Here is a 23,664-nt window from a genome sequence, read left to right on the forward strand (position 1 = left end):
CATTTCTTAATTACTATGGTCTTATATTTTATTTATTTTTTATTTTTTTTGCCTTTTTTGCATATGTATGTCTATATCTATATATTCTTATTTAAAACATTAAATGTAATTTGACTAAGAGACTAGTAATAATAATAATTTATCGATGATAGTAAATGCATATCAATCTTTCTAGAAAGGTGCGTGCAAACAACCATGTAATCACGAGTGAGGCAAATGTCCTCCATGCAAAATAGGAAAAAGAAAATTCAATAATAAATTGCTATAGCGACATGCATGATCCATATAACCTTTGACAAAAAACACAGCAAAACAAAACAAAAACAAAACCGGAGTGTGTGTTGTGTTGTGGCTTGTGACAGTTCAGAGAAACAGAAAAGCGAAGAAAGAAACAGGGGAAAAAATATTTGAAAAAAAAAAAAAAGACAGAAAAAGAAAAGAGAATCACACAGCAAAGCAGGGCAACCAAGTTAGCAGTTCAGCATTGCACTAGGAAACCAAAATCAAATTCTTTTTCCTTTTTATTAATTTCACCGCCACAATAAATCATCAAAGAATAATAAATTATAATCACTTCATAAATTAACTAATTTGAGTAAAATACATCTTAAATATACAGTAAATTAATATTGTTTGGACAGATTATGAGTGTCATAAGAAATAAAAAACAAAATATTGATATATTAAAATTAATTATTAAAATAAATTATTATATATTTATAATTTAATTTATTTTTAATATATATTTTATTTTAATCAATTAATTTTTTATAATTAATTTTAATAAAATATAATTAAATAAAAAATTCCATAATAATAATAAAAATATACTTTTAATATATTAATAATATAAAAAAATGAGTAAAGTATCGTTTTTGTTCCCAAAGTTTGGGGTAAATCCCAAAGTTGTCCCTAACGTTTCAATCGTCCTATTTAAGTCCCTAACGTTTCAAAATTGACTCAATGCTGTCCTGCCGTTAAGGATCCGTTAACAGAATTGACGGCGAGACAAAATTGAGACGATTTTAAAACGTTTGGGACTTAAATAGGACAAAAACATTAGGGATAAAAATAATACATAAAAATAAATTTTAATTTAATTTTATCTTTCAATAATATTATTTTTTTTATTGTATATAGTATTCAATTATTTTTTAATTACATTTAAATAAATTACACTTAATCACATTATTTTCATTTTAAATACATTTATATTTTTATAATTTTAAAGAATTTTGATATATTAGATACAAAAGGTATAATTTATATTTTATTATATATATTATTTTTTTCTATAAGTTTATATACTAGTCATTCTACAAATATTTCATGATAACTAAAAATGTTTAAGAGTATAATTATAAAAAATTAATTTATTTAAAATAAAAATAATATGATTAAGTGTAATTTACTTAGATGTGATTAAAAAATAATTAAATCCTATGTATAGTAAAAAATTGATATTATTGAAGGATAAAATTAAAATTTATTTTTATGTATCATTTTTGTTTTCAATGTTTTCGTCCTATTTAAATCTCTAACATTTCAAAATCGTCTCAATTTTGTCCTGCTGTTAATTCTGTTAATAGATCTATTTAATTATAAATTTTTTTATAATTATTCATGTTATTAACATAAAAAAATAATTACTTTGACTAAGGTGACAAGACCAAATTAAATGTACGTATTTAAATGTAAAAATTAAATTCTAATGATAATAACAAGACCAAATTGAATGCGTGTACTAAAGCGCATTTAAACTAAATTCTAATGATGATAATAATAATAATAATAACAATAATGATAATCATTCAAATATCACACTATAAAAACACACAAGAACACCGATGACCGAACACAAATATAAACGAAAGACACTCTCTCACTAACACCATTTCCGACAGAACAAAAGAATCGTCGTTCTTCTTCTTGTTGCTGCTGCTGCTGCCATGGCTTCCTCGAGAGTGGATCTAGATGGGAACCCAATAAAGCCCATAACCATTTGCATGATCGGTGCCGGAGGTTTCATAGGCTCCCACCTCTGCGAGAAGCTCATGACGGAGACGCCGCACACGGTGCTCGCTTTGGACGTTTACAACGACAAGATCAAGCACCTCTTGGAGCCTGAAACGAATCCATGGCATGGTAGAATCAACTTCCACCGCCTCAACATCAAGCACGATTCGAGGCTCGAAGGTCTTATCAAAATGGCAGATCTGGTTCGTTCTTATACCCATTTCATTTCTTCATAGAAGAAATATAGAAATAAACAAAAGCTTATTTTTTATGTGTTTTTATGTATTGGGTATCTTTATTTGTTCTAAAAAATCCCTTTTTTTTCCCTTTTCAGACGATTAATTTGGCTGCTATATGCACTCCTGCGGATTACAACACGCGCCCTTTGGACACAATTTATAGCAACTTCATCGATGCACTTCCAGTGGTACGTTTTTATGTGTTTTGATGTGATGTTTGAATCAAAGGTTGAATTTTTCTGGTTGTTACTTTGATGGGGTTGGGAGAGTTTGATTGATTGAAGTAAAGTGGTGATATGTGATGGGTTTGGGAGAATTTGATTGATTGATACGGATATGTTCATTGTTATAGTGTCAATCAAATTATTGATGTTTTTTATGTTTGGATTTTTCAGGTGAAGTACTGTTCTGAAAACAACAAGCGTCTCATTCATTTCTCAACTTGTGAAGTGTATGGGAAAACCATTGGGAGCTTTCTCCCTAAGGATAGCCCGCTTCGTAAGGTGAGCTCTCATTTTCCTTTGGATTAAGAAGTTGTAGATCTGTGCACGCAAATGATAGTTTCAATTTTTTTATTCTTACTTTTTTTTTTTTTGGATTTTGTCGGTGCTTGTTCCATCCCACACGCCACCATGCATCTACTATATGAATCAGAATCACCATGTTTGATGAAGCTTCCTTTTTCTATAGAAAGGATTTTGGTTGATGATTTAAGAGTTTTAAGCATGCATATGCACCGACATTTGTAAAGGAGTTTTACACACAGTCATCATCATGTATTCTTTGAGATAGTATACCAACAACACATGCTTGCATTTTGTTATGACTTTTTTGTCTGTTTCTTTTCTGTTCTTGTGGCTACTTAATTTGCTTTAGAATTAGGAGCAAGGGAGGAGATTTTGTTTGATAAGTTTCTTTCTTGCAATGAGCTGTGCTAAGTTTTGTTATTTCCATTGTTTTGTTAGGATCCTGCATACTATGTACTTAAAGAAGATGAGTCTCCATGCATTTTTGGTTCCATTGAAAAGCAGAGATGGTCTTATGCCTGTGCAAAGCAGTTGATTGAGAGGCTGATTTATGGTGAGTTGATCTCTTTTTTACCAAGCATGATTTATGAAACACTGCGGCTTCTTATTATCCTTATGTTGGGATAGGGCTTGGTTGTTATTGTTGCATGCACGTTTATGCTGTTCTTATTTTTCAATCTTCTCTTTTGTGACATGATTTCATTGACAGCTGAGGGTGCTGAAAATGGTTTGGAGTTCACAATTGTGCGACCCTTTAATTGGATTGGACCACGAATGGATTTCATTCCCGGCATTGATGGTCCAAGTGAAGGTGTTCCTCGTGTTCTGGCATGCTTTAGCAATGTATGAGTACTTCAATGTGTACATAGAAATTTCACTAAGCTTATATACATGATTCAATTTTTTCATTTTGCTAATATCATTTTTCAATGTTGTGTTCATTCCTTTTGTGCAGAATCTCCTGAGGAAAGAGCCCCTAAAGCTTGTGGATGGTGGTCAATCCCAGAGGACCTTTGTTTATATTAAGGATGCTATTGAAGCTGTCTTGTTGATGATTGTACATTACCATATCCAATCTTTTATTTTTGGGACTCATCATTATTCATGTTACTTGGTCCACTAAATGTGAAATTCTTTTGAACAGGAAAATCCTGCTAGGGCTAATGGACACATCTTTAATGTTGGTAACCCAAACAATGAGGTTACAGTTAGGCAGCTTGGGGAAATGATGGTTAAGGTTAAAGGACTAAGTTTCATTGTTCAGTACTATTATTAGCGGTTTTCGGCATGTTCTTTGGAGTTCATTTTAGACTTCTTTTATCTGCAGGTTTACTCTAAGGTAAGTGGAGATCCACCTTTGGAAAATGCTACAGTTGATGTGAGCTCTAAAGAATTTTATGGTGAGGGATACGATGATAGCGACAAGCGAATTCCAGACATGACCATCATTAACAGACAGCTTGGTAGGCTTCCTAGTTTATTCACTTTGCTTCACTTTCAAGAGTTAATCAGTTTTAGGATCTATTTAATTTCAGAAAATGCTTTTGGGTTTTATGTCCTATTTTTAAAATCAAATACAAATTCCTAATTTTCAGTCTTTCGTGAAGGGAAAAGAGAAACAAGTGAAAACAATAAAGTTCTATTTTCACTCGGCTTAATTCACATAGTAGTGATAAACACATAAACACAACTCTTTGCTAAACTAATCAAGCTCTTAATTACACTTTAATTTACCTTGTTATGTGCTGCTATTGCCTCTTTTTTTTAGGATGGAACCCAAAAACCTCACTTTGGGACTTGCTTGAATCCACACTGACCTATCAGCACAGGACCTATGCTGAAGCCATTAAGAAAGTGATTGCTAAACCTGTTGCAAGTTAAAGCTTTACAACATGATCATGGTTACATTGTGAAGAATGTTCAGTCCATCAGAGTGCCTTAACATCATCATATATATACATATAGTTTACAATTACATGGTGAATTTCCCCACTTTGGTTTTTTAGCCAACATAGTCCATGATAGCCCCATGTCCCCCTTTGTTGCATGTTTAGGAAATGTAGGAAGATATCAAGGACCAGGAACAAGAGCAAAGAGAGAGAGAGGAAAAGAGAAAAATCAAGAGGATATGTTCTATGTAATTTGTGTTTTAGCCTTTTAGGGGTGTGTCAGTCTCTTATATATGTTGTCTTTGCAGATTCGGTTGTAATATTTGGTCATGTTTCTTTTAAGTTAAATCGTCATTAATTTAATTTATTTTTTCGATCACATTCTTGGCTAATCTTTCAAACATGCCTTTGAAGCATATCAAGATTTAAGTATATTGAACTAGCAAGTATTTAAAGTTTTAAACGCTGAAAACAAACTATTTTAAGAAAGCTGAAAATTCAGTGAAGTTGATATTTGATAATCAGTAGATGATTTGACATTTGATATGGTTGATTAGAATATTATTTAATAATTTTTAATTATTAATTTTATATGAAAATAATTTTTATAGAGTATATTGCGAGTTTTCACTTTTACAAAATTATTGGATAATTCTTATTAAATTTAGATAGTATATTGAACATACTTAAAAGTAAGGATAATTGTATAACGTGAGAATGAAAAAGAATGTATAATCTGTTACGGCCCGGCCCAGGCAACTCGCGGGTCGACCCGACTCATTGAGTACCCGACCCGAACGGTCGGCAATGCGTGATCCATTATGCGACCCGGACACGCGTCCTTGACAGCTCTCCATAGCAGCTGCAAGGAAGTTTCGAGGAAAGTGGGCCTGTCTTTGCAGGGTCCACCTCTGACACGGTATAAATGGGGAAGGACCTGCCCTTCCCCCAAGGTACGTCATCTTTCCTCCTATCATTTTCCCCGCCTGCACACTATCTGACTAGAGCGTCGGAGTGTCTTTGCAGGTGGCACCCCCTCTTTCCTTTCACAACGAGAGCTCGGCTACACGGTGAATCCGAACCCAGTACGACCACGACCGAGGCGTTCTCACCCCCTTCAACAACCACCCGACCTGTCCGGCAACCGACGACCGAACATAATCTATTTTAAAAAATTAATAAAAAATAAAATGATATATTCTTAAAATAAATATCTAATTATTCAATCAATTTATTTTTATCATTTTTCTTCTTCACTATATTATACCCCTAAAGATAAAACATTGAAATATCATCTTTCTTTTAACACGAGATATCCAACATTGCAAAATACTTTGGAATCATCATCACGGAGATGCTAAAATAGTAAAATGTATAGCAAAATGTGTTGATAAAAAATTTAATAAGCAAAAACAGAATTAAACACGCCTGGTGGGACTCGAACCCACAATCGTCTGATTAGAAGTCAGACGCCTTATCCATTAGGCCACAGGCGCTTGATGATGATATGAGGCAATTAATATTTTAATTTAATGTTTATTTAAAAAATTGCCATATATTTCTTTCCCCATAAAATTTCAGCCATTCAACTTTGTCCCCACAGTTATCCCCTTAATGAAATACTCTCTTAAAATAGTTAACGTGTCAATTTACTAGTAAATGAATTGAGAGCCTATTTTGACAACCTTGTTTATATACTTGTATGGTATATCTATCTAACATAAAAGCATAAGTGATATTTATACAAACAAATGGAAAGAGACCTCTATCATTTTGCTATAATGGACACAAGCATTATCCAAAATGCAATTAATAACGGTGGGAGAGGAAGCTATTGAGGTATAATAGCTTTGCAAAAGATAAACAAATTTCTTGTTTTTCCGATCTAAATAAGAGGTAAGATGAAGATATATATTATTATGTGTTGTGATGCCTTATAAATCACAATCTTGAATTCTTGATTCCTAACCACTTGGCTCCACCATTTCCAATTCAAAAATTTGTACTCATCCACGGAAATTGACTATGTAACTGCTCATCATGTTTGTATCTTCCCACTATGTATATTCCATTGCATTTGCATTTTTTGCATGCCTTGAATAGAATCAAACGTTGCCATTAGCCACTTGAAAGATGAAATTGACAAGCAAGCAATTATAATCCATTTCAACCGTATGAGCAATAATTAAATGGAATTCGTAGCTTCCAACTCATTATTGTAGCTATTTTAGAAATTAAAAGATGAACAAGGTGTGTCCATGTACTACATTTTGTAGCTAACTTTATTGTCATTCTAACATTAGAGGGGCATCCCATCTCTTCATTGTAGATATGCACTTTTGGAGAAGAGAAAGGACAACCAATTGAAACAAAAATTAAAATATAATATATCATATAATATTTCACATTTATATTTTTTATTTATTTTCTTTTAAAGTTTGAAAAATCTTGTATATATTGAGTTCTTTGGTAACTTAAGAAAGAATGGCTAGGTCTAGTTTGGATAAACAACTTAATTAAGTTTTTTTTTGAAAAAAATAACTTAAATAATAAATGACTATATTAAAAGTAACTTATAAATAAGATATTTTGTATTTAAATTTTTAGTTCTAAAAATGTTTATTTTATAAAAATATAGTAAAAAGTAGTAGTTGGTGCGGAATTTCTAACCACAAACTAACTGGCAAGTGCACCAAGTCGTACCAAGTAATACCTCAGGTGAGTGAGGGTCGATCCCACGAGGATTGATGGATTAAGCAACAATAATTGAGTGATTAGCTTAGTCAGACAAGCAGAAAATAGTGTTTGAGTGTTCAATTGCATTAAATAGTAATTAAGAGTTTAAAGACATGCAGATGAATAAGTTGGGAATAAAATATGGAGAAACAGTTAAGGCTTCGGAGTTATCTATTTTCCGGATTGACTTTTCTTATTAACTATTTTAATCATGCAAGATTTAATTCATGGCAAACTATATGTGACTATACTCTAATTCCTTAGACCTTCCTAGTCTCCTCTAAAATTTATCAACTACCAATTCCTTGGTCAATTAATTTCAATTAGAGGGTAAAATATCAAATTCCAGTTTATATGCCACAAAAAAATTCTAATTACCCAAATATAAGAGGATTATATGTCACGTATCCCGTTAAATCCAGATAATTAGAATTTAGGAGAAATTGTTTTCAAACTGTTGTTCAAGTAAAGAGCTTTTCCAAGTTATACAAGAACTCAATTAAAAAGAGGGTCATACTTCCATTCCATCCAAATTCATAAAATAAAGAACGAAAATAATTCTTGAAATATAAATCAAAACACGAATTAAAATAGAAAAATAATAGTATCAATCTATACAATAGATAGAGCTCCTAACCTTAACAGTGGAGGTTTAGTTGATATGCTCATGCTTCAGAGAAGAAAACTAGGATTCAGGTAAATTGTAAAGTGCAGTATGTCGAATGTCCTTTTGAATAGAATCCTATTCTCTTTTATATCTAATCCTAATTAATTTAAAATCTAATTTCTAAAACTAAAAAATATCTTTTTCTATTTTAAAATTTAAATTTAAATCAGAATTAATTAAATGATCTCGCGTAGTCTGTTAGAGAGGAGTGAGGACCACTTGACTTCACTGGATCCACGCCTAAGAGTTGCGCCTTACTTGAGTGCCAAAATGGGGCCCAAAAATCGCTCCCAGCGTTTTCTGCGTTTTCTGCACGTGGCGCATGTCACGCGTACGCGCATGCGTCGCTGCGCAAATCTCCAAATCACGCGCACGTGTCAGGTACCCGCACGCGTCGCCATGGAAAGCTCCAAATCACGCGCACGCGTCGCTTCTCGCTGTCCTCTCCTTTAATTCTTGTGCTGCAGAAACTCCATCAAATCCAGCCGAATGCTACCTAAAATAAACATAATTGCACAAGACTCAAAGTAGCATCCATAGTGGCTAAAAGATAATTAATTCTTGATTAAACTCAACAATTTAAATGCAAATTCACTAGAAAAAGATAAGAAAGATACTCATGCATCACAACACTAAACTTGAATTGTTACTTGTCCTCAAGCAACCAAAATAAGTGCATGATTAAGATGTGAATTTGCATGAGAAGTGAGAGTTTAATCAAGTTCAAGCCTATTCTTAAAATGGGGTTTGTTCATTGTAATTTTGAACGGTTTTGGCATCTCACTCTCTTTTGAATCAGAGGAATGTCAGTGTCATTCAGCATTAGAATCCGGATCATATTATGAATTCTCTGATCTTTATACTCCAGTTTAATCATTGAACACAGCATAATTTTCTTTAATTTATTTTTCTTTGGTGCTTTGCACCTTGAGCCTAGCCGTGACTTTAAATGTTTTGTCTTAAGAGTTACTTGACACAGAAACACCACAAGCACTTGATTGGAGAACTCTCTTTAAGTTCTGATTTTTCTTTCAATTACTCCCAGACAGTGGTGCTCAAAACCTTTGGCATACTCTGTTAAGTGCACTTGGTCTCGACTCTAAGTGTTCTGTCTCAAGGATTATTTGACACAAAAACACCACAAGTATATGACTATGAAAAATAACTCTTTGAGCTTTTAATCATGTCTGACCTCCCTAGTCATTGATGCTAAGAGCTTTGGACCTTGCTTTTATAGTTTTTTTTCTTTTGCTGTTTCTTTTGCTTCAAGGATTAAATTTTTTTTATTTCAGAGAAGTTATAATAATTCTCTAAATTCTTATTCCTTATACATCAACATCCTTTGATTCAAATTCAAATATGCACTATTCATGTCATGCATTCAAAATCACAAATAATACCACCACATTTAAGTAAATAAGACTACTCTTAAATATAAACTCAATTTCTCATGCAATACATCACTTCTTTTTCTTTTGAATTCAAGCTTAGTGAGCAATACATGAGGCAAATTTTTTTATTTTTTTATTTTTTTATTTTTTTATTTTTATTATTTTTACTAAAAGTACTAAAGATCATGCAAGCAATCAAGGCAACAGAAAATAGAAGACAACAAAATAAGAATGGAAGAGAAATAGAATAAAAGGAACTCAACCACCTCAGTTATGCTGGTGGTCATTTCATTCCTTCATGAAGAACATTCATCTCCCTTTGGTGCTAAACAGAAAAGCCATAAGCGAAGCGTCAACACCAAACTTAAAGGTTTGCGTGTCCTCAAACAAAGAAGAACTGAAAACAGAGAACAAATAGTAAGATAAAAGAAGAATAAAAGGATAAAAGAACAAGAGAGAATTAGGATTTGGGAGGGAAAGGATGAAAAACAGGGCGGCACACTGGGTAAGTGCTGCAGCGCGTTCGACACGTACGTGTCAGGGACGCGTACGCGTGGGTGGTCAGATAGTGAGAATGACGCGTACGCGTCAGGGATGCGTACGCGTGGTATGAATTACGCGGCTAGCCCAGTACCAGCGCGGGGCCAGCACAAGTCTCGGCCGTGCACCCATTTACGCCGATTTCTAGGGTCACGCATTCGCATCAGGGACACGCATGCGTGGGTGGCTAAAAGCGCACGCGTGGGCTTGGTTGTGCGCAAAACATAGTTCCAGCACCACTCCTGCTCAACTCTCTGTTCACTTTTATTTTTCACGCACACACATATGACGCATACGCGTCAGTGACGCTTGCGCGTCGTGTGCTCGTTTTTTTTTTTTTTTTGAAATATTTGGTTCCTATTCTAAAATAGGTGCATGATCAAAACACACGTAAAACGAAAAGAAACAGTAGAAACTCAATAAAAATTAAATAAATAAGAAAACCACTACTATGAAAAATAACTAAGGATACGAAATTTTCGGGTTGCCTCCCGACAAGCGCTTCTTTAATGTCACTACCTTGACACTTGACTATTGAATTTTCTTTCTCTTCTTCCAGTTGGTTAAAAGAAATGTCTCCAAGGGGGGAGAGGTGAAGACTAATGCCCTCTGATATAAATTCCTTCTAACAAGCTTTCTTTTATTGTGATTAGCTTGATTCACTTTGCTTGTTGGGGTAGAGATTGGATTGTTTCTTGCTGACCTTTTCTTCTTCATAGATATTTTCTTTAGTTTCTTGGTCACAATCCCCCTTTCAGTGCTTTCCTTGGTTGCCTTCACTTCTTTGATTTCAAAATTTTGGTGTTGTGTGATGGTTAGAGTGTACCCTTCATCAAGAATTTCTTGAATTGATGGTTCAATAAACTCACCTTTTGTGACACTCTCTGCTTCATTGGAATGTAGATTCCCATAATTGTTTTCATCCTTTACAACCTCCTTTGTTTGTGCATCTTCCTTCTTTGTTGGTGCATCTTCCTCCTTTATTTTTGCATCTTCCTCTTCTTCCATATATGGTGAAAAGTTCTCTAATTCACTGAAGTATAAACTCCTTTGATTGATTTCCTCACTTTCTTTCATAAGATCTTGTATTGTATCTCCTGGGAAAGAATTTGCTTGTTCCCCTTCCTGGTTCTTGATAATCGTCTGCACATATTTCTCTACATTTTTGACACTCATCTTTATATCATGTATTAATTTTTTCATGAGAAACTCAAGATCTGATGGTACTTGATATGAATATGGAGATGGTGGCATTTGATATGAATAAGAAGGAGATGATGATTCTTGATAAGAGTAAAAAGAGGTTGGTTCTTGGTATGAATAGGGAGATGGTGGCTCTTGATATGGGTAGAAATGTGATAGTTCTTGATATGGATAAAGAGGTGGTGGTTCTTGGTATGAATATGGAGATGCTAGTTCTTGATAGTTGGAACATGGAACATTGAAGTTTCTTTGGTTTTGACCTCGCCAACCAAAACTCGGATAGTTCCCCCATCCACAATAATATGAATCACTACTCGGATGTGAGTAGTCACCCATGTGATCTCTCTCCATTATTTTTTCTCAGCACAAAATACCAAACAGAATTAAACGCACCATGTGGTAAACAGGAAAGTAAAGAAGAAGAAACAAAATTATTATTTTTTTTCAAAAATATTAAAGCAAAATTTAAATAAAATCAAAACTAAAACGACTAATCTAAGCAATCAAACAACTAATAGTTGTTAATCACTATCAATCCCCGCTAACGGCGCCAAAAACTTGGTGCAGAATTTTTAACCACAAACTAACTGGCAAGTGCACCGGGTCGTACCAAGTAATACCTCAGGTGAGTGAGGGTCGATCCCACGAGGATTGATGGATCAATCAACAATAATTGAGCGATTAGCTTAGTCAGATAAACAGAAAATAGTGTTTAAGTGTTCAATTGCATTAAATAGTAATTAAGAGTTTAAAGACAGGTAGATGAATAAGTTGGGAATAAAATATGAAGAAACAGTTAAGGCTTCGGAGTTATCTATTTTTCGGATTGACTTTTCTTATTAACTATTTTAATCATGCAAGATTTAATTCATGGCAAACTATATGTGACTAGACCCTAATTCTTTAGACCTTCCTAGTCTCCTCTAAAATTCATCAATTGCCAATTTCTTGGTCAATTAATTCCAATTAGATGGTAAAAGATCAAATTCCAGTTTATATGCCAAAAAAATCCTAATTACCCAAATATAAGAGGATTATATGTCATATGTCCCACTAAATCCAGATAATTAGAATTTAGGAGAAATTGTTTTCAAGCTGTTATTCAAGTAAAGAGTTTTTTCAAGTTATACAAGAACTCAATTAGAAAGAGGGTCATATTTCCGTTCCACCCAAATTCACAAAATAAAGAATGAAAACAATTCTTGAAATATAAATCAAAACATGAATTAAAATAGAAAAATAATAGTATCAATCTATACAATAGATAGAGCTCCTAACCTTAACAGTAGAGGTTTAGTTGCTCATGCTTCAGAGAAGAAAACTAGGATTCGGGTAAACTGTAAAGTGCAGTATGTCGAATGTCCTTTTGAATAGAATCCTATTCTCTTTTATATCTAATTCTAATTAATTTTAAATCTAATTTCTAAAACTAAAAAAATATCTTTTCCTATTTTAAAATTTAAATTTAAATCAAAATTAATTAAATGATCTCGCTTAGCCTGTTGGAGAGGAGTGGGAACCACTTGACTTCACTGGATCCACGCCTAAGAGCTGCGCCTTACTTGAATGCAAAAATGGGGCCGAGAAATCACCCCCAACGTTTTCTGCATTTTCTGCACGTGGCGCATGTCATGCGTACGCGTCAGTCACGCGTACCCGTCGATGGTCTTCTTCGCGTGTCACGCGTACGCGTCAGGTACGCACACGCGTCGCTGCACAAATCTTCAAATTACGCGCAGGCGTCAGGTACGCGCACGCGTCACCATGGAAAGCTCCAAATCACGCGCACGCGTCAGGTACACGCGTGCGTCGCTTCTTGCTGTCCTCTCCTTTAATTCTTGTGCTGCAGAAATTTCATCAAATCCAGCCGATTGCTACCTAAAATAAACAGAATTGCACAAGACTCAAAGTAGCATCCATAGTGGTTAAAAGATAATTAATTCTTGATTAAACTCAACAATTTAAATGCAAATTCACTAGGAAAAGATAAGAAAGATGCTCATGCATCAGTAGTATTAGGAGAGAAATCATTTTTTTAACTTCTCTATAAGCTCCTAAACAGCTTCTTAGAAAGTCGCAATTTGATTTTGAAAATTACACCAAACATTAATACTACTAATTTTCATAAGTCAAAAACTAAAAAAGTTACTTTTGAAACTTTCCAAACGAACCCTAAATGTGACTAAGTTTTGACTCTCCAATAGAATATTGACACATGACATATAGTGAATCTTCCAAAAGGAGTGCACGTGGGAGGAGAGAAAATGGTGATGCGTCATTTCTTATGAAAGGAGTTTTTTTTTTTGAATGAAAAAGCTCAACATTGCAGTGGAGCAAAGAATTCAAAAAAGGAAAAAAGGAAAAATAAATTTGATGTCATCTTCGGAATAGCCATCAACAACATGGATTATTTACCACACCACTCTGCAGCACATGAGAAGGATTGAGCCACACAATCAACGATTTTTGTAGTCTTGCTCTGAAATATAGCCTCATTCCGTCGTAACCAAATATTCCATATAGTTGAGAAGAACCTAATTAGCCAAAACTTATGCCTCTCTTTTCTCATCGGCATTGATCTCCAACTCTCAAAATATTCTATGAAAAGGAGATTTTTTGATCGCAAATTTAAATTTTAAAAATTTTAAAATTAGATTTTTTTAAAAAAAATTTGGTTGCATATGTAATTGGTCATCTATATATTTTTAAAATATTATGTGACAAAAAAAATTAGTCACTATATATTTATATAATTATATATAAATATATATTATGTCATTCAATTTTTATATATATTTTATTATATTTTTAACATATATTTTATAGGGCAATGTACCTAATTAAATAAATTGAGTGAATCCTTTACCTAAATACACAAAATGAAAACTTGTTACGTGCATGTGCATTTTTACTATTATGTAAACCATGGGTAGCCAATCACGGTTTCTAATTTCTACGTAAACCGTTGCTACCAGGGACGGATTATGGTTGGAACACATTAGGCATAAACCGTGGTTGCCTCCCACGGTTTATGAAGAGTATTCGTTGAACATAAACCCTCCTAGCTTCCCACGGTTTATAAAGAGAATGGCTTCAACGTAAACCCCCTTAGCTTCCCAAGGTTTACATGTTAGGTAGTATAAATACATAAACAAATATATAAAAGTGATTCAATTAAACATATAAAATAAACGTACTTACTCAGATAAATTTAGTACACTAAACAAACATGTCGACATTCATTGACTTAACCAACCTTACATTACTCAAATTAAGAGTGCCTAATACAACTTAAACAACAACGACGACCCAATAAACGTAATGAGATCTAAGCATTCCCTCCAGCAGCATGTCTTCGCTGGTTACAGTTCCTCCGCGTATGCCCAGGCTGACGGCATAGCCCACAGTGTTTTGGATGGTTCTCCACAGACTAATCCATACTACCACGGATCCTAGTTGCCTTCGAACAATCTTCCTTTGCACGTTTCATGTTAGGATCAGGAATGATAGTTGGCCCAGCATATGGGGGCCATAGGCCTTCTGGAATAGGCAAAACAAAACCCTAATTGTAAACATTGAACACCTCACTCATATGATACACCTCGTGAACATATGACGCCTAATTAAGGCGCGAGTAGGCGCAACATGCAATGGCGTGGCAACAAGGATAATGGAGCGCCTAAAAGTGGCCACAGTCGTAGGTGTGATCCTTAAGGGAAACTCTGTAGCTACCTAGCGAGAAATTCCCGGTCGGTGTTGTCTCGGCCACAGTGTACTCCGATTGGTGCCTGTCGTATAAGGTCACGGTGAAGCACCTTGAGTCTCTTGTGTTCCGATTAATAGCCTTGACCAACGCCTGACAAAATTCATGCCCAGATCCGAGTTGTGCCTCTGCTGTCTGTCCGTGGACCACGAATAGCTCAGCAAGCCTCCCGTAAGTTGACTTAACCAACGATATGACCGAGAGGTTGCGAGTTCCCTTTAACACGGAGTTCACACATTTACTAATGTTGGTTGTCATGTGCCTGAACCGTCTACCACTATCCTCGTGTTGGGTCCATTTGTCGTATTCCATCCGGTTGGCCCAGTCACACATTGCCGGATTCTCAGTCTGTATGATGTCAAACCAGTAATAAAATTCTGCTTCAGTTTTTGCGTAAGCAGCATTCACCAACATCCTCCTTGCATCCTTACCTTTGAAGGTAAGGGCAAAATTCGCAGCCACATGACGAATACAGTACGCTCGAAAAGTACGTGGAGGCAGCCATCCAGTCTCAGGGGCCTCAAGTGCTGCCTTGATGCCATTATGCCTGTCAGAGATAACAAGGATACCCTCCTGTGGTATCACATGCGCTCGTAGGTTGGACAAGAAGAATGACCATGACTCTGCGTTTTCTCCCTCCACAAGGGCGAAGACTATCAGGAGGATGTTCGAGTTCCCATCCTGCGCTATCGCCAGCAGCAGCGTCCCTCCATACTTGCCATACAAGTGGGTACCGTCAATACTCACGAGGGGCTTGCGATGCCGGAATGCCTCGATACAGGGTAGAAATGTCCAGAAAAGTCGATGAAAGTACACTGTGGACTCATCAACCTCACCCCCAAGCCGAACAAGAGAGGTCTTCAACACAGAAACTGTCCCAGGCATGGTTGACTGTACCCCTAGCATCCAACGTGGCAACTCCGCATACGACTCTTCCCAATCTCCATATTTTTGTGCCACTGCCTTCTGCTTCGCCATCCAAACCTTCCTGTAACTAGGCTTGAAACCGTAATCGGCTTCTATAGCTTATTGCAATACCTTTACCGTCACCGCAGCATCTGTCCTAACCAACGGAAGAATCCTCGCACATATAACGTGGTAATCCAGCTGACGGTGATCACTGAAAATAGAGGTTGCCAAGCAAGTGTGTGACCCGTTGTACCTCCTAACCTCCCAAGTGCCCTTTCGTGCACGCAGCGCTACGCGAATCAACCAAGTACAACTCTTGCCGAACTCCTTGTATTTTTCATGATACTTAAGATGATTTGATTCGATGACTCTGTACTCAACACCTCGGCGGATGCTATAGTCCTTCACACTCAGCACAACCTCATCTTTATTCTGGAATGATTGCCCAATTTGAAATTCTGTAGAAGATCCCCCAACTATAGGACCACAGTCAGCCTATGGACCCAGAGCCTCCAAGTTTAGTGTGGAGAAGTGTGGAGGGTACTGTTGAGTGCCAGAACTTGAAGGCCCATGCTGTGCATGTGGATTGGCACCTGTGTCATCATCGCTGTCCCCAATGATATCTACAGGCTCCTGGTTAGAGTCATCGTCACACATTACATTCTCTACTCGATCAGGTTCTCCAAAGCCTTGCATATCAGGTAGCAAGCCACCACCGGTGCCCACTTCATACGCCTGCTCAAAGACCCCTGCATTCTCCAAAGGTACAGAACCAACAACCTCCGTTCGATCTAAATCAGCCGCGAATGAAGGGGATGCTACCAGCGGAACGGATGGTCTCACCGCAGGCATCGAACTAGACGCACCGCCCGCGGCAGTCGAGTTATGAACTGGAGCTGATGCCCCAGAACTATCGACACCAACCTCCAACTTCACGAACAACTCGTGTATTCCGACCTCTGAAAAACTCCTAACACAATGGAACAGAACCCTAATATCTTCATCAGCCGCTAGCACAAAGGTATCATACTTAACACCGGTCGAGACAACTGCGATGGAAATCTTGTAGAATAGCTTCTTCACCCACTTGCTACCAAACACCCCAAGCTTCTGCAAGATGTTGTTCTTCAAATCTGACAAAGCGCTTGATGAATTGATGAAAACACTTAGTGGTTCTCTGTCAGTAAACTTCACACCATATTTTTTTCTTTTTTGGATTTTTCCATAGCAATGCACTAAGGCAAGAAAACTCTCTTCTTCACTTGCCATCGTGACAATGATCTCTTATGCAGCTTTAATCTCTCTCACACATATATATAGAATTTCACTCCTCAAAAACCTTTGCAACCAACCAAGGTTTATGACCATACGAACTCTTTCATAAACCGTTGTTGGTCACCAGGTTTTATATACATTTTGCTGCCTTCATAAACCGTGGGAGGCTACCACAGTTTATGCCTAATGTGTTCCAACCATAATCCGTCCCTGGTAGCAACGGTTTACGTAGAAATTAGAAACCGTGATTGGCTACCACGGTTTACATAGTAGTAAAAATGCACATGCACGTAATAAATTTCTATATTGTGTATTTAAATAAAGAATTCACTCAATTTATTTATTTAGGTAAATTGCCCCATTTTATATGAATGATCAATTTTTTGTATGCAAGTAATATAATTAATGTTTTGATTGGATATATTTGTTCTAATTGAATTTCAAACTCAAACTTTGTCACATGAAGGAAAGAATGACTCCTAATGTTAGATTCAATCCCTATTGGTATATTAAATGAATGAGCTGTCAACCCTTCTTGTTCACTTCAAGGAACAAATTTTCTTCAATAAAAGTAGTAGGCCAAGAATTGAATGTGAAGATTGAAGAGTGATTAATTGGTGAAGTTGGATCTTAGGGTATACTCAAATGCATGATAATGAAGTGTCCTAACTCCTAACTCATATGCCACCTAAACATGGTAGCCACAAAAGAAGGCCCTCCTCACCATAGGCCATAGAATAGGATAATATTGTATATTAATCTTATTTTGTACCTTGAGTTAATACATATTCAATCTATTATCAAATAAAGCTTAGCTATCCACTAAAGATTACAAATAATACATCTATAACAAGAAAAAGAAGTATGAAAGGGATGGAGAGAGGGGGCACTCACTCAAAATCAAATCAAATTACTACTATCAATGTGTCATTTATTGACAGCGTAATGTTCTTGTTGACCCCTTACTACGCTCCTCTCTACCCTCTCACATTTGTTCACTCATTCATATATCATCACTAGAATTAATTCTAGAAATTATTCACATTGATTTATTATGCACGAAAGTACATTTAATTTTAATATATCAAATATTTTTTTTGGATATTATTATCCCATAAGGTGTTGATATTCACGTTTAGAAAAAGGTATTGATATTTTATTAAAATAATACTTATTAAATTTGAAATTATACATTGAATTTAACATGAATGCTTTGTTAGTATAAACTTAATTAGGTGATTAATTAATTATATTTGACCACATTAAAGAACAAATTCTTATAAAACTTAAAAATTTGCATATAACATGATTCACTAATAATATCCAATAAAAAATATTTATCCAATAAAAAATATTCTAAGACTTAAATTCAATATTTTTTAATTAAATTATAAATCACTTGTCATCTCAATTAATTTTATTTTTTTATTATTTTTATACATATTTAATATATAAGAGAGTGAGTAAATAAATATATTAGTGGTTTTTGATATACTAATGTTTATAACAGTGATATATCTAAATTAATTTCACTAATAATATAAAAATATTTTACACTTGCAATAAAATTAAACCCCCCATGCCAATTTGTTTATTTTTTAAAAAAGTCCACATTGGTTATTTGACATTAAATAGAGTCATGCAATTGTTATGGCAATAATACTTAGTATTTTCATTTCTGTCTAATAAAAAATAGAAAAAATATAAAAAAATAAATGAGAATATTAAATAATATAAATAATTGATACGTAAGATGTTTAATTTAATAAATATGTAAACGATTATATTCATTATTTTTAATTAAATATTTATTTATTTTTATTTAATTTATGCATAATTAACTATAATTGAATATTTAATTCACTTGATGTGATTCTAATATTAAAATTTATAAAATAATTTAGAGATATAATATTTTTTATTTTTTTATTAGATATATTATTCACATTGTTTACAAAATTATTCTTTGGCTAACAAAATCCGTATAAAAGCCAAACAGTATTGGAACCTTAATTTACACACAACACAACCGCTACTTGGTGTCGTGATCCCCGCGTCACTTTCAACTTCCACAAAAACTGTTTTGTTTATTCAAAGTTCGCTCCTTTCCTCAATTTCCTCCATTTCTATGAAGTACCCTCTCTTTGTACCATGGTGGGCATGCACTCTTAACACTTCTATGGGTTTTTTTTGAGAGTTTTTATTTTTTCCCTGAGCTGTAAAGAGTAAAGACACATTGTGTTGTTGGCTTGTTGCCTTCACGTCCCTGTTTCTCTCTCTCTCTCTCTCTCTCTCTCTCTCTCTCTCTCTCTCTCTCTCTCTCTCTCTCTCTCCTGTTCTGTGGTGCTCTCTTCTTTCCTTGGCTACCAATATTCTTAACTTTTTGCTTTTTCCCTTTTTTTTTTTATAATTTGGTACTTTGAAGTAAGAAGTAACGGTTAGGGGGAAAAATGCTGTTGGGTTGGTAGAGTTAGAAGAAGGAAAGGAAAAAAAAGAAAGGTTTTTGCTTCCTTCAGCCATGGCTCCAGCTGGGAAGCTTTCTGGGTTTCAAAGAGAAGGCGATGAATGGTATTGTTCTTCTCTAAAGTTTCTATTTTGATTTTGAAGTTCATTTTTTAATAACTAGTACTACTGGAATTTATGGCCTTTATGAATTGCATGATCGTGTTGACGATCCTATCATGGGTTGAATTTGCTTTTTGATTTGGTTGTGCGGTGTGGAAATGATGAGAAAATGACATGTTCTGTTCACTACTGATTGTGGAGTCCATGTCATACATTCATTCCTTTTTGTGTGTGTAGTTTTCAAAATAGGTGTTTGATGTGATACTCTGCGGTTTTCTGGTTTTCTTAGGTTCTGCAATGCTGGACTTCCAAGTGATATTGCTGTTTCAATCGATGGAGTCACTTTCCATCTCCATAAGGTACATGCTTTCCTTTCCTTTCCTTTCCTTTGAGAATTGGTCTCTTCTATTCCATTAGTCTCTATCATAGATGGATTGTAACAGCTGTTGTTGTTGAGCCCCTCTTTTTTTTTTTTGTGGTTCTGGATTATCCTCATGTTTCTTCACTCTGGTCCAATTCCAATTCCAATCTAATTGGTGTGATCCTGCTTTGTGGCTCATGCTTTTTGCTGTTAATTCGTTCCACCTGTATTGTTTAAGTGCAAAATATGCGTCCCTCTTTAAGTAAAGGAGTCATATTAGGCTCACTAGGGAGATGCAACCTGTTGTGGAGAGCATACCTTTTATGTCTTGAAATTTACTATGATATGACATTATGGATCTTCCTATGCGATAAAATAGAAAACCACTTGTGTGTTCCCAAAGTTTCTGGCTCTGTTGTGGTTGGTTTATTTGACATTCTAGGCCTTAGTATTGAGATTCCTATAGCATAACTTGAGACAAGGCTTATTTTTATGGTATTTGTAATGTAAAGCAATTTTTTTTGTGCTGTTAAATTGGAGTTTGAGTAACATATACAATGGAACTGCAGTTTCCTCTTATATCGAAATGTGGCAAAATTGCTCGAGCGAATGAAGAATCCCTGAACAAGGATGGGAAGACTATGAACATGGTGCTGGAAGAATTTCCTGGTGGTCCTGACACTTTCTTAATTGTAGCTAAATTCTGTTATGGCCTCCGTGTAGAACTGTCGGCCAGAAATGTAGTATTGGTCTATTGTGCTGCAGACTATCTTGAAATGACAGATGAATTCGGAGAAGATAACCTGTTGCCGAAATCAGAGTGTTTTTTCCATAAAAACATACTTCGCAACTGGAAAGATTGTATTTTGGCTCTTCAAAATTCCGAGCCTGCTCTACTAAGGGCTGAAAAGCTTCACTTAGTGAGTAAGTGTATGAATGCTCTATCTATGATGGTATGTACAGATCCAAGTTTGTTTGGTTGGCCTATGATGATGTATGGGAGTTTTCAGAGCCCCGGCGGAAGCATTCTGTGGAATGGTATAAATACTGGTGCTAGGATTCGGAGCTCAGAATCTGATTGGTGGTTTGAAGACATCTCTTATCTCAGTGTGAGTTTGTTTGAGAGGCTTATTAACACAATGCGGGCGAGAGGTATTAGGCCTGAAAACCTGGCAGGTGCCATAATGTACTATTCTAGAAAGTACTTGCCAGGGCTGGGTCGGTGGCGTGCCGGACAAGGTGGGAAAACTAGAAGCGTTGCGAGTTTTAGCTTGACACCTGCTACTGTTGATCAGAAGGCTTTGTTGGAAAGAATTGAGAAACTTCTTCCTGAAAAGAAGGGAAGATCCTTTTGTCAATTCCTACTGGGGCTTCTTCGCGTGGCTTTGATATTGAATGTTGATCAAGCATGCATAGATTCTTTAGAGAGGAGAATAGGGATGCAATTGGAACTGGCAACACTAGATAATCTTCTTATTCCTACGTACTCAGATTCTGATACATTATATAATACAGATTGTATTGATCGGATTGTCCACCATTTTGTGTCTAAAGAATCAAATTTAACTGGTTTTTCGCCTTCATCAACTGACCTACAAGAATCACCATCTGAATCGTTGAGGAAAGTTGCAAAGTTGATAGATAGCTATCTTGCAGAAATTGCTTCTGATGTTAACTTAAAACCTGGAAAGATACGCACTCTCGCAGAGGCCCTTCCCCAGCCATCAAGATCATTACATGATGGACTATACAGGGCACTCGACATTTATTTCAAGGTCTGATTTGCGAGCTGCACTTTTAACAAATATGCTTAATTGTAGCCGTAGATTATTAGTCCAGCTTTGACAAATGCTTGTGATATTTTGCAGGCGCATCCTTGGCTATCCGATAAAGATAAGGAAGAACTATGCAACATCATTGACTACCAGAAACTCTCGATCCATGCTTGTGCTCATGCATCCCAAAATGATAGGTTACCACTCAGAGTTGTTCTTCAAGTGTTGTTCTTTGAACAGCTGCATTTGCGAACGGCATTAGCCGGATGTCTCAATACATTAGATGGTGAAAATCATGAAACTGCTCCGGCAGCTTGTGTTCCTGCAATTGCATTGGGAGAAATGGCAGGTGAAATAGTACAGAGGGATGGATGGGTGACTGTAGCGCGTGAAAACCAGGTTCTAAAGGTGGATATGGATAAGATGAGTTCTAGAGTTGGAGCGCTTGAGGAAGAATTCAGCAAAATAAAGCATGAAATGAAAACCACAGCAAAACCTCGCAATTCGCTTAGTTCTCCGCGATTCATTTCAAGAAAGCTTGGGTGTAAGCTTATTCCAAGACTCTCGGATGCTCAACCAGAATCCCTTAACCGGTGTAGATCCACTCCAAGAGCATCAACTGAAAAGGCACGTCTGTCTCATCGGTCGAGACATGCAGAAAGTGTTTCTTGAGCACCAAGAAACTGGATTTCCTATGTTTATAAATACAAAGATTGTGTTGTGTTGTGTTGTGTAGTGTGTGATATTTGACATTTTTTGTGCGAGGGAAAGGGAAGGAAAATGTTTCAACACATTGTGCATTGACAAAGTAGGGATATACATGAACATTTTCCATGTCTTTCCCTCGGGTAAAGTTGGTTGTACATTCATAGAAGCAATTTCACAAAGTTGTCTGGTTTGGTTTTTTGGTGGTATAGAAGAGAGTTCATGCATAATGTATTTATCCACACAGTTTCTGTTTCCTTTTCATTAAAAAAACAGAAAACATTTGTGAAGGTCATTAGTGTCATCAAAGAAAGAGTGACAGATTAGATATCAGAAATGGAATGAACATCATTTGAAACTTGAGAGTGACATTTAACAAGAGCTATTATTACTTGTGAATTGTCATGGTGGTTGTTGATACAGCATGGTTTCTTTCACAAATGACATAAGTTGTTTTGACATTTGTACTGTTTCACTTATTCAATATATGCTAATTCTTTATGATTTGTCAAGTCAAGACTTGTTGAAATTTGAAGCTCTCTGGTTGGTTGAATTGAAATTTATTGAATAGCAGGCAGTCCTTTAATATCCACTTTACTTTTTTCCTTATCTTCGATTTTATCTAAATGATAATATTTAAATTATTGTTTTAATCTCTAATATTTAGTTAAGTCTTAATCTTTTAGTTAATGTCTAAAATATCATATTTTTGTTACAAAAGATTTCAAATGGGCTTAATATTATCATTTCGCTAAATCCTGGAAGACATATTTAACACCTTTAGTAACATGTATAATGACAATGCAATTAGTTAAACAATTATTGTCAATTTATTCATTATCAACTTACTTATTAAAGTCATTATCAATTAGGCAGCCTTATCATCGACATACTAGATTCTAATATCTTTTTAAATAAACGTTATTAACTTTTTTTAATATCTAAATTTAAATATTTTCATAGGCAAAGATAACAGTATTATAATTTTACGAGCAAATTATTAACCACCAATGTCGCTTTGGCCGAGTGGTTAAGGCGTGTGCCTGCTAAGTACATGGGGTTTCCCCGCGAGAGTTCGAATCTCTCAGGCGACGGTTAAATTT

At 35.3% G+C, this 23,664-nt stretch overlaps 3 protein-coding genes and 2 non-coding genes across 5 annotated transcripts; 3 read left to right on the plus strand and 2 right to left on the minus strand.

Annotated features, from left to right (window-relative positions):
* The first annotated feature begins 1,839 nt into the window (after positions 1 to 1,839).
* LOC130945209 (UDP-D-apiose/UDP-D-xylose synthase 2) lies at positions 1,840 to 5,050 on the plus strand. Its single transcript, XM_057873933.1, has 9 exons — positions 1,840 to 2,219; positions 2,351 to 2,443; positions 2,651 to 2,758; positions 3,221 to 3,335; positions 3,492 to 3,625; positions 3,738 to 3,839; positions 3,927 to 4,019; positions 4,110 to 4,245; positions 4,551 to 5,050. The coding sequence occupies exons 1-9, from the start codon at positions 1,950 to 1,952 to the stop codon at positions 4,661 to 4,663; spliced, it is 1,164 nt and encodes a 387-aa protein (XP_057729916.1). The 5' UTR covers positions 1,840 to 1,949; the 3' UTR covers positions 4,664 to 5,050.
* Positions 5,051 to 6,094: 1,044 nt separating this feature from the next.
* On the minus strand, positions 6,095 to 6,167 carry TRNAR-UCU (transfer RNA arginine (anticodon UCU)). The gene has a single exon. It is a non-coding gene; the product is annotated as a tRNA-Arg (tRNA).
* An 8,471-nt stretch (positions 6,168 to 14,638) lies between these two features.
* Positions 14,639 to 15,949, minus strand: LOC130945753 (uncharacterized). The gene is made up of 2 exons (XM_057874458.1): positions 14,941 to 15,949; positions 14,639 to 14,748 (listed from the first exon to the last, which is right to left on the minus strand). The coding sequence occupies exons 1-2, from the start codon at positions 15,947 to 15,949 to the stop codon at positions 14,639 to 14,641; spliced, it is 1,119 nt and encodes a 372-aa protein (XP_057730441.1).
* Positions 15,950 to 19,558: 3,609 nt separating this feature from the next.
* On the plus strand, positions 19,559 to 23,078 carry LOC130945156 (BTB/POZ domain-containing protein At3g44820-like). Its single transcript, XM_057873851.1, has 4 exons — positions 19,559 to 19,723; positions 20,010 to 20,079; positions 20,651 to 21,856; positions 21,950 to 23,078. The coding sequence occupies exons 1-4, from the start codon at positions 19,674 to 19,676 to the stop codon at positions 22,526 to 22,528; spliced, it is 1,905 nt and encodes a 634-aa protein (XP_057729834.1). The 5' UTR covers positions 19,559 to 19,673; the 3' UTR covers positions 22,529 to 23,078.
* A 495-nt stretch (positions 23,079 to 23,573) lies between these two features.
* Positions 23,574 to 23,655, plus strand: TRNAS-GCU (transfer RNA serine (anticodon GCU)). The gene has a single exon. It is a non-coding gene; the product is annotated as a tRNA-Ser (tRNA).
* Positions 23,656 to 23,664: the final 9 nt, after the last annotated feature.

This window comes from Arachis stenosperma, chromosome 8 (assembly GCF_014773155.1).
Source record: "Arachis stenosperma cultivar V10309 chromosome 8, arast.V10309.gnm1.PFL2, whole genome shotgun sequence".
In the NCBI taxonomy this organism is placed as follows: Eukaryota; Viridiplantae; Streptophyta; class Magnoliopsida; order Fabales; family Fabaceae; genus Arachis; species Arachis stenosperma.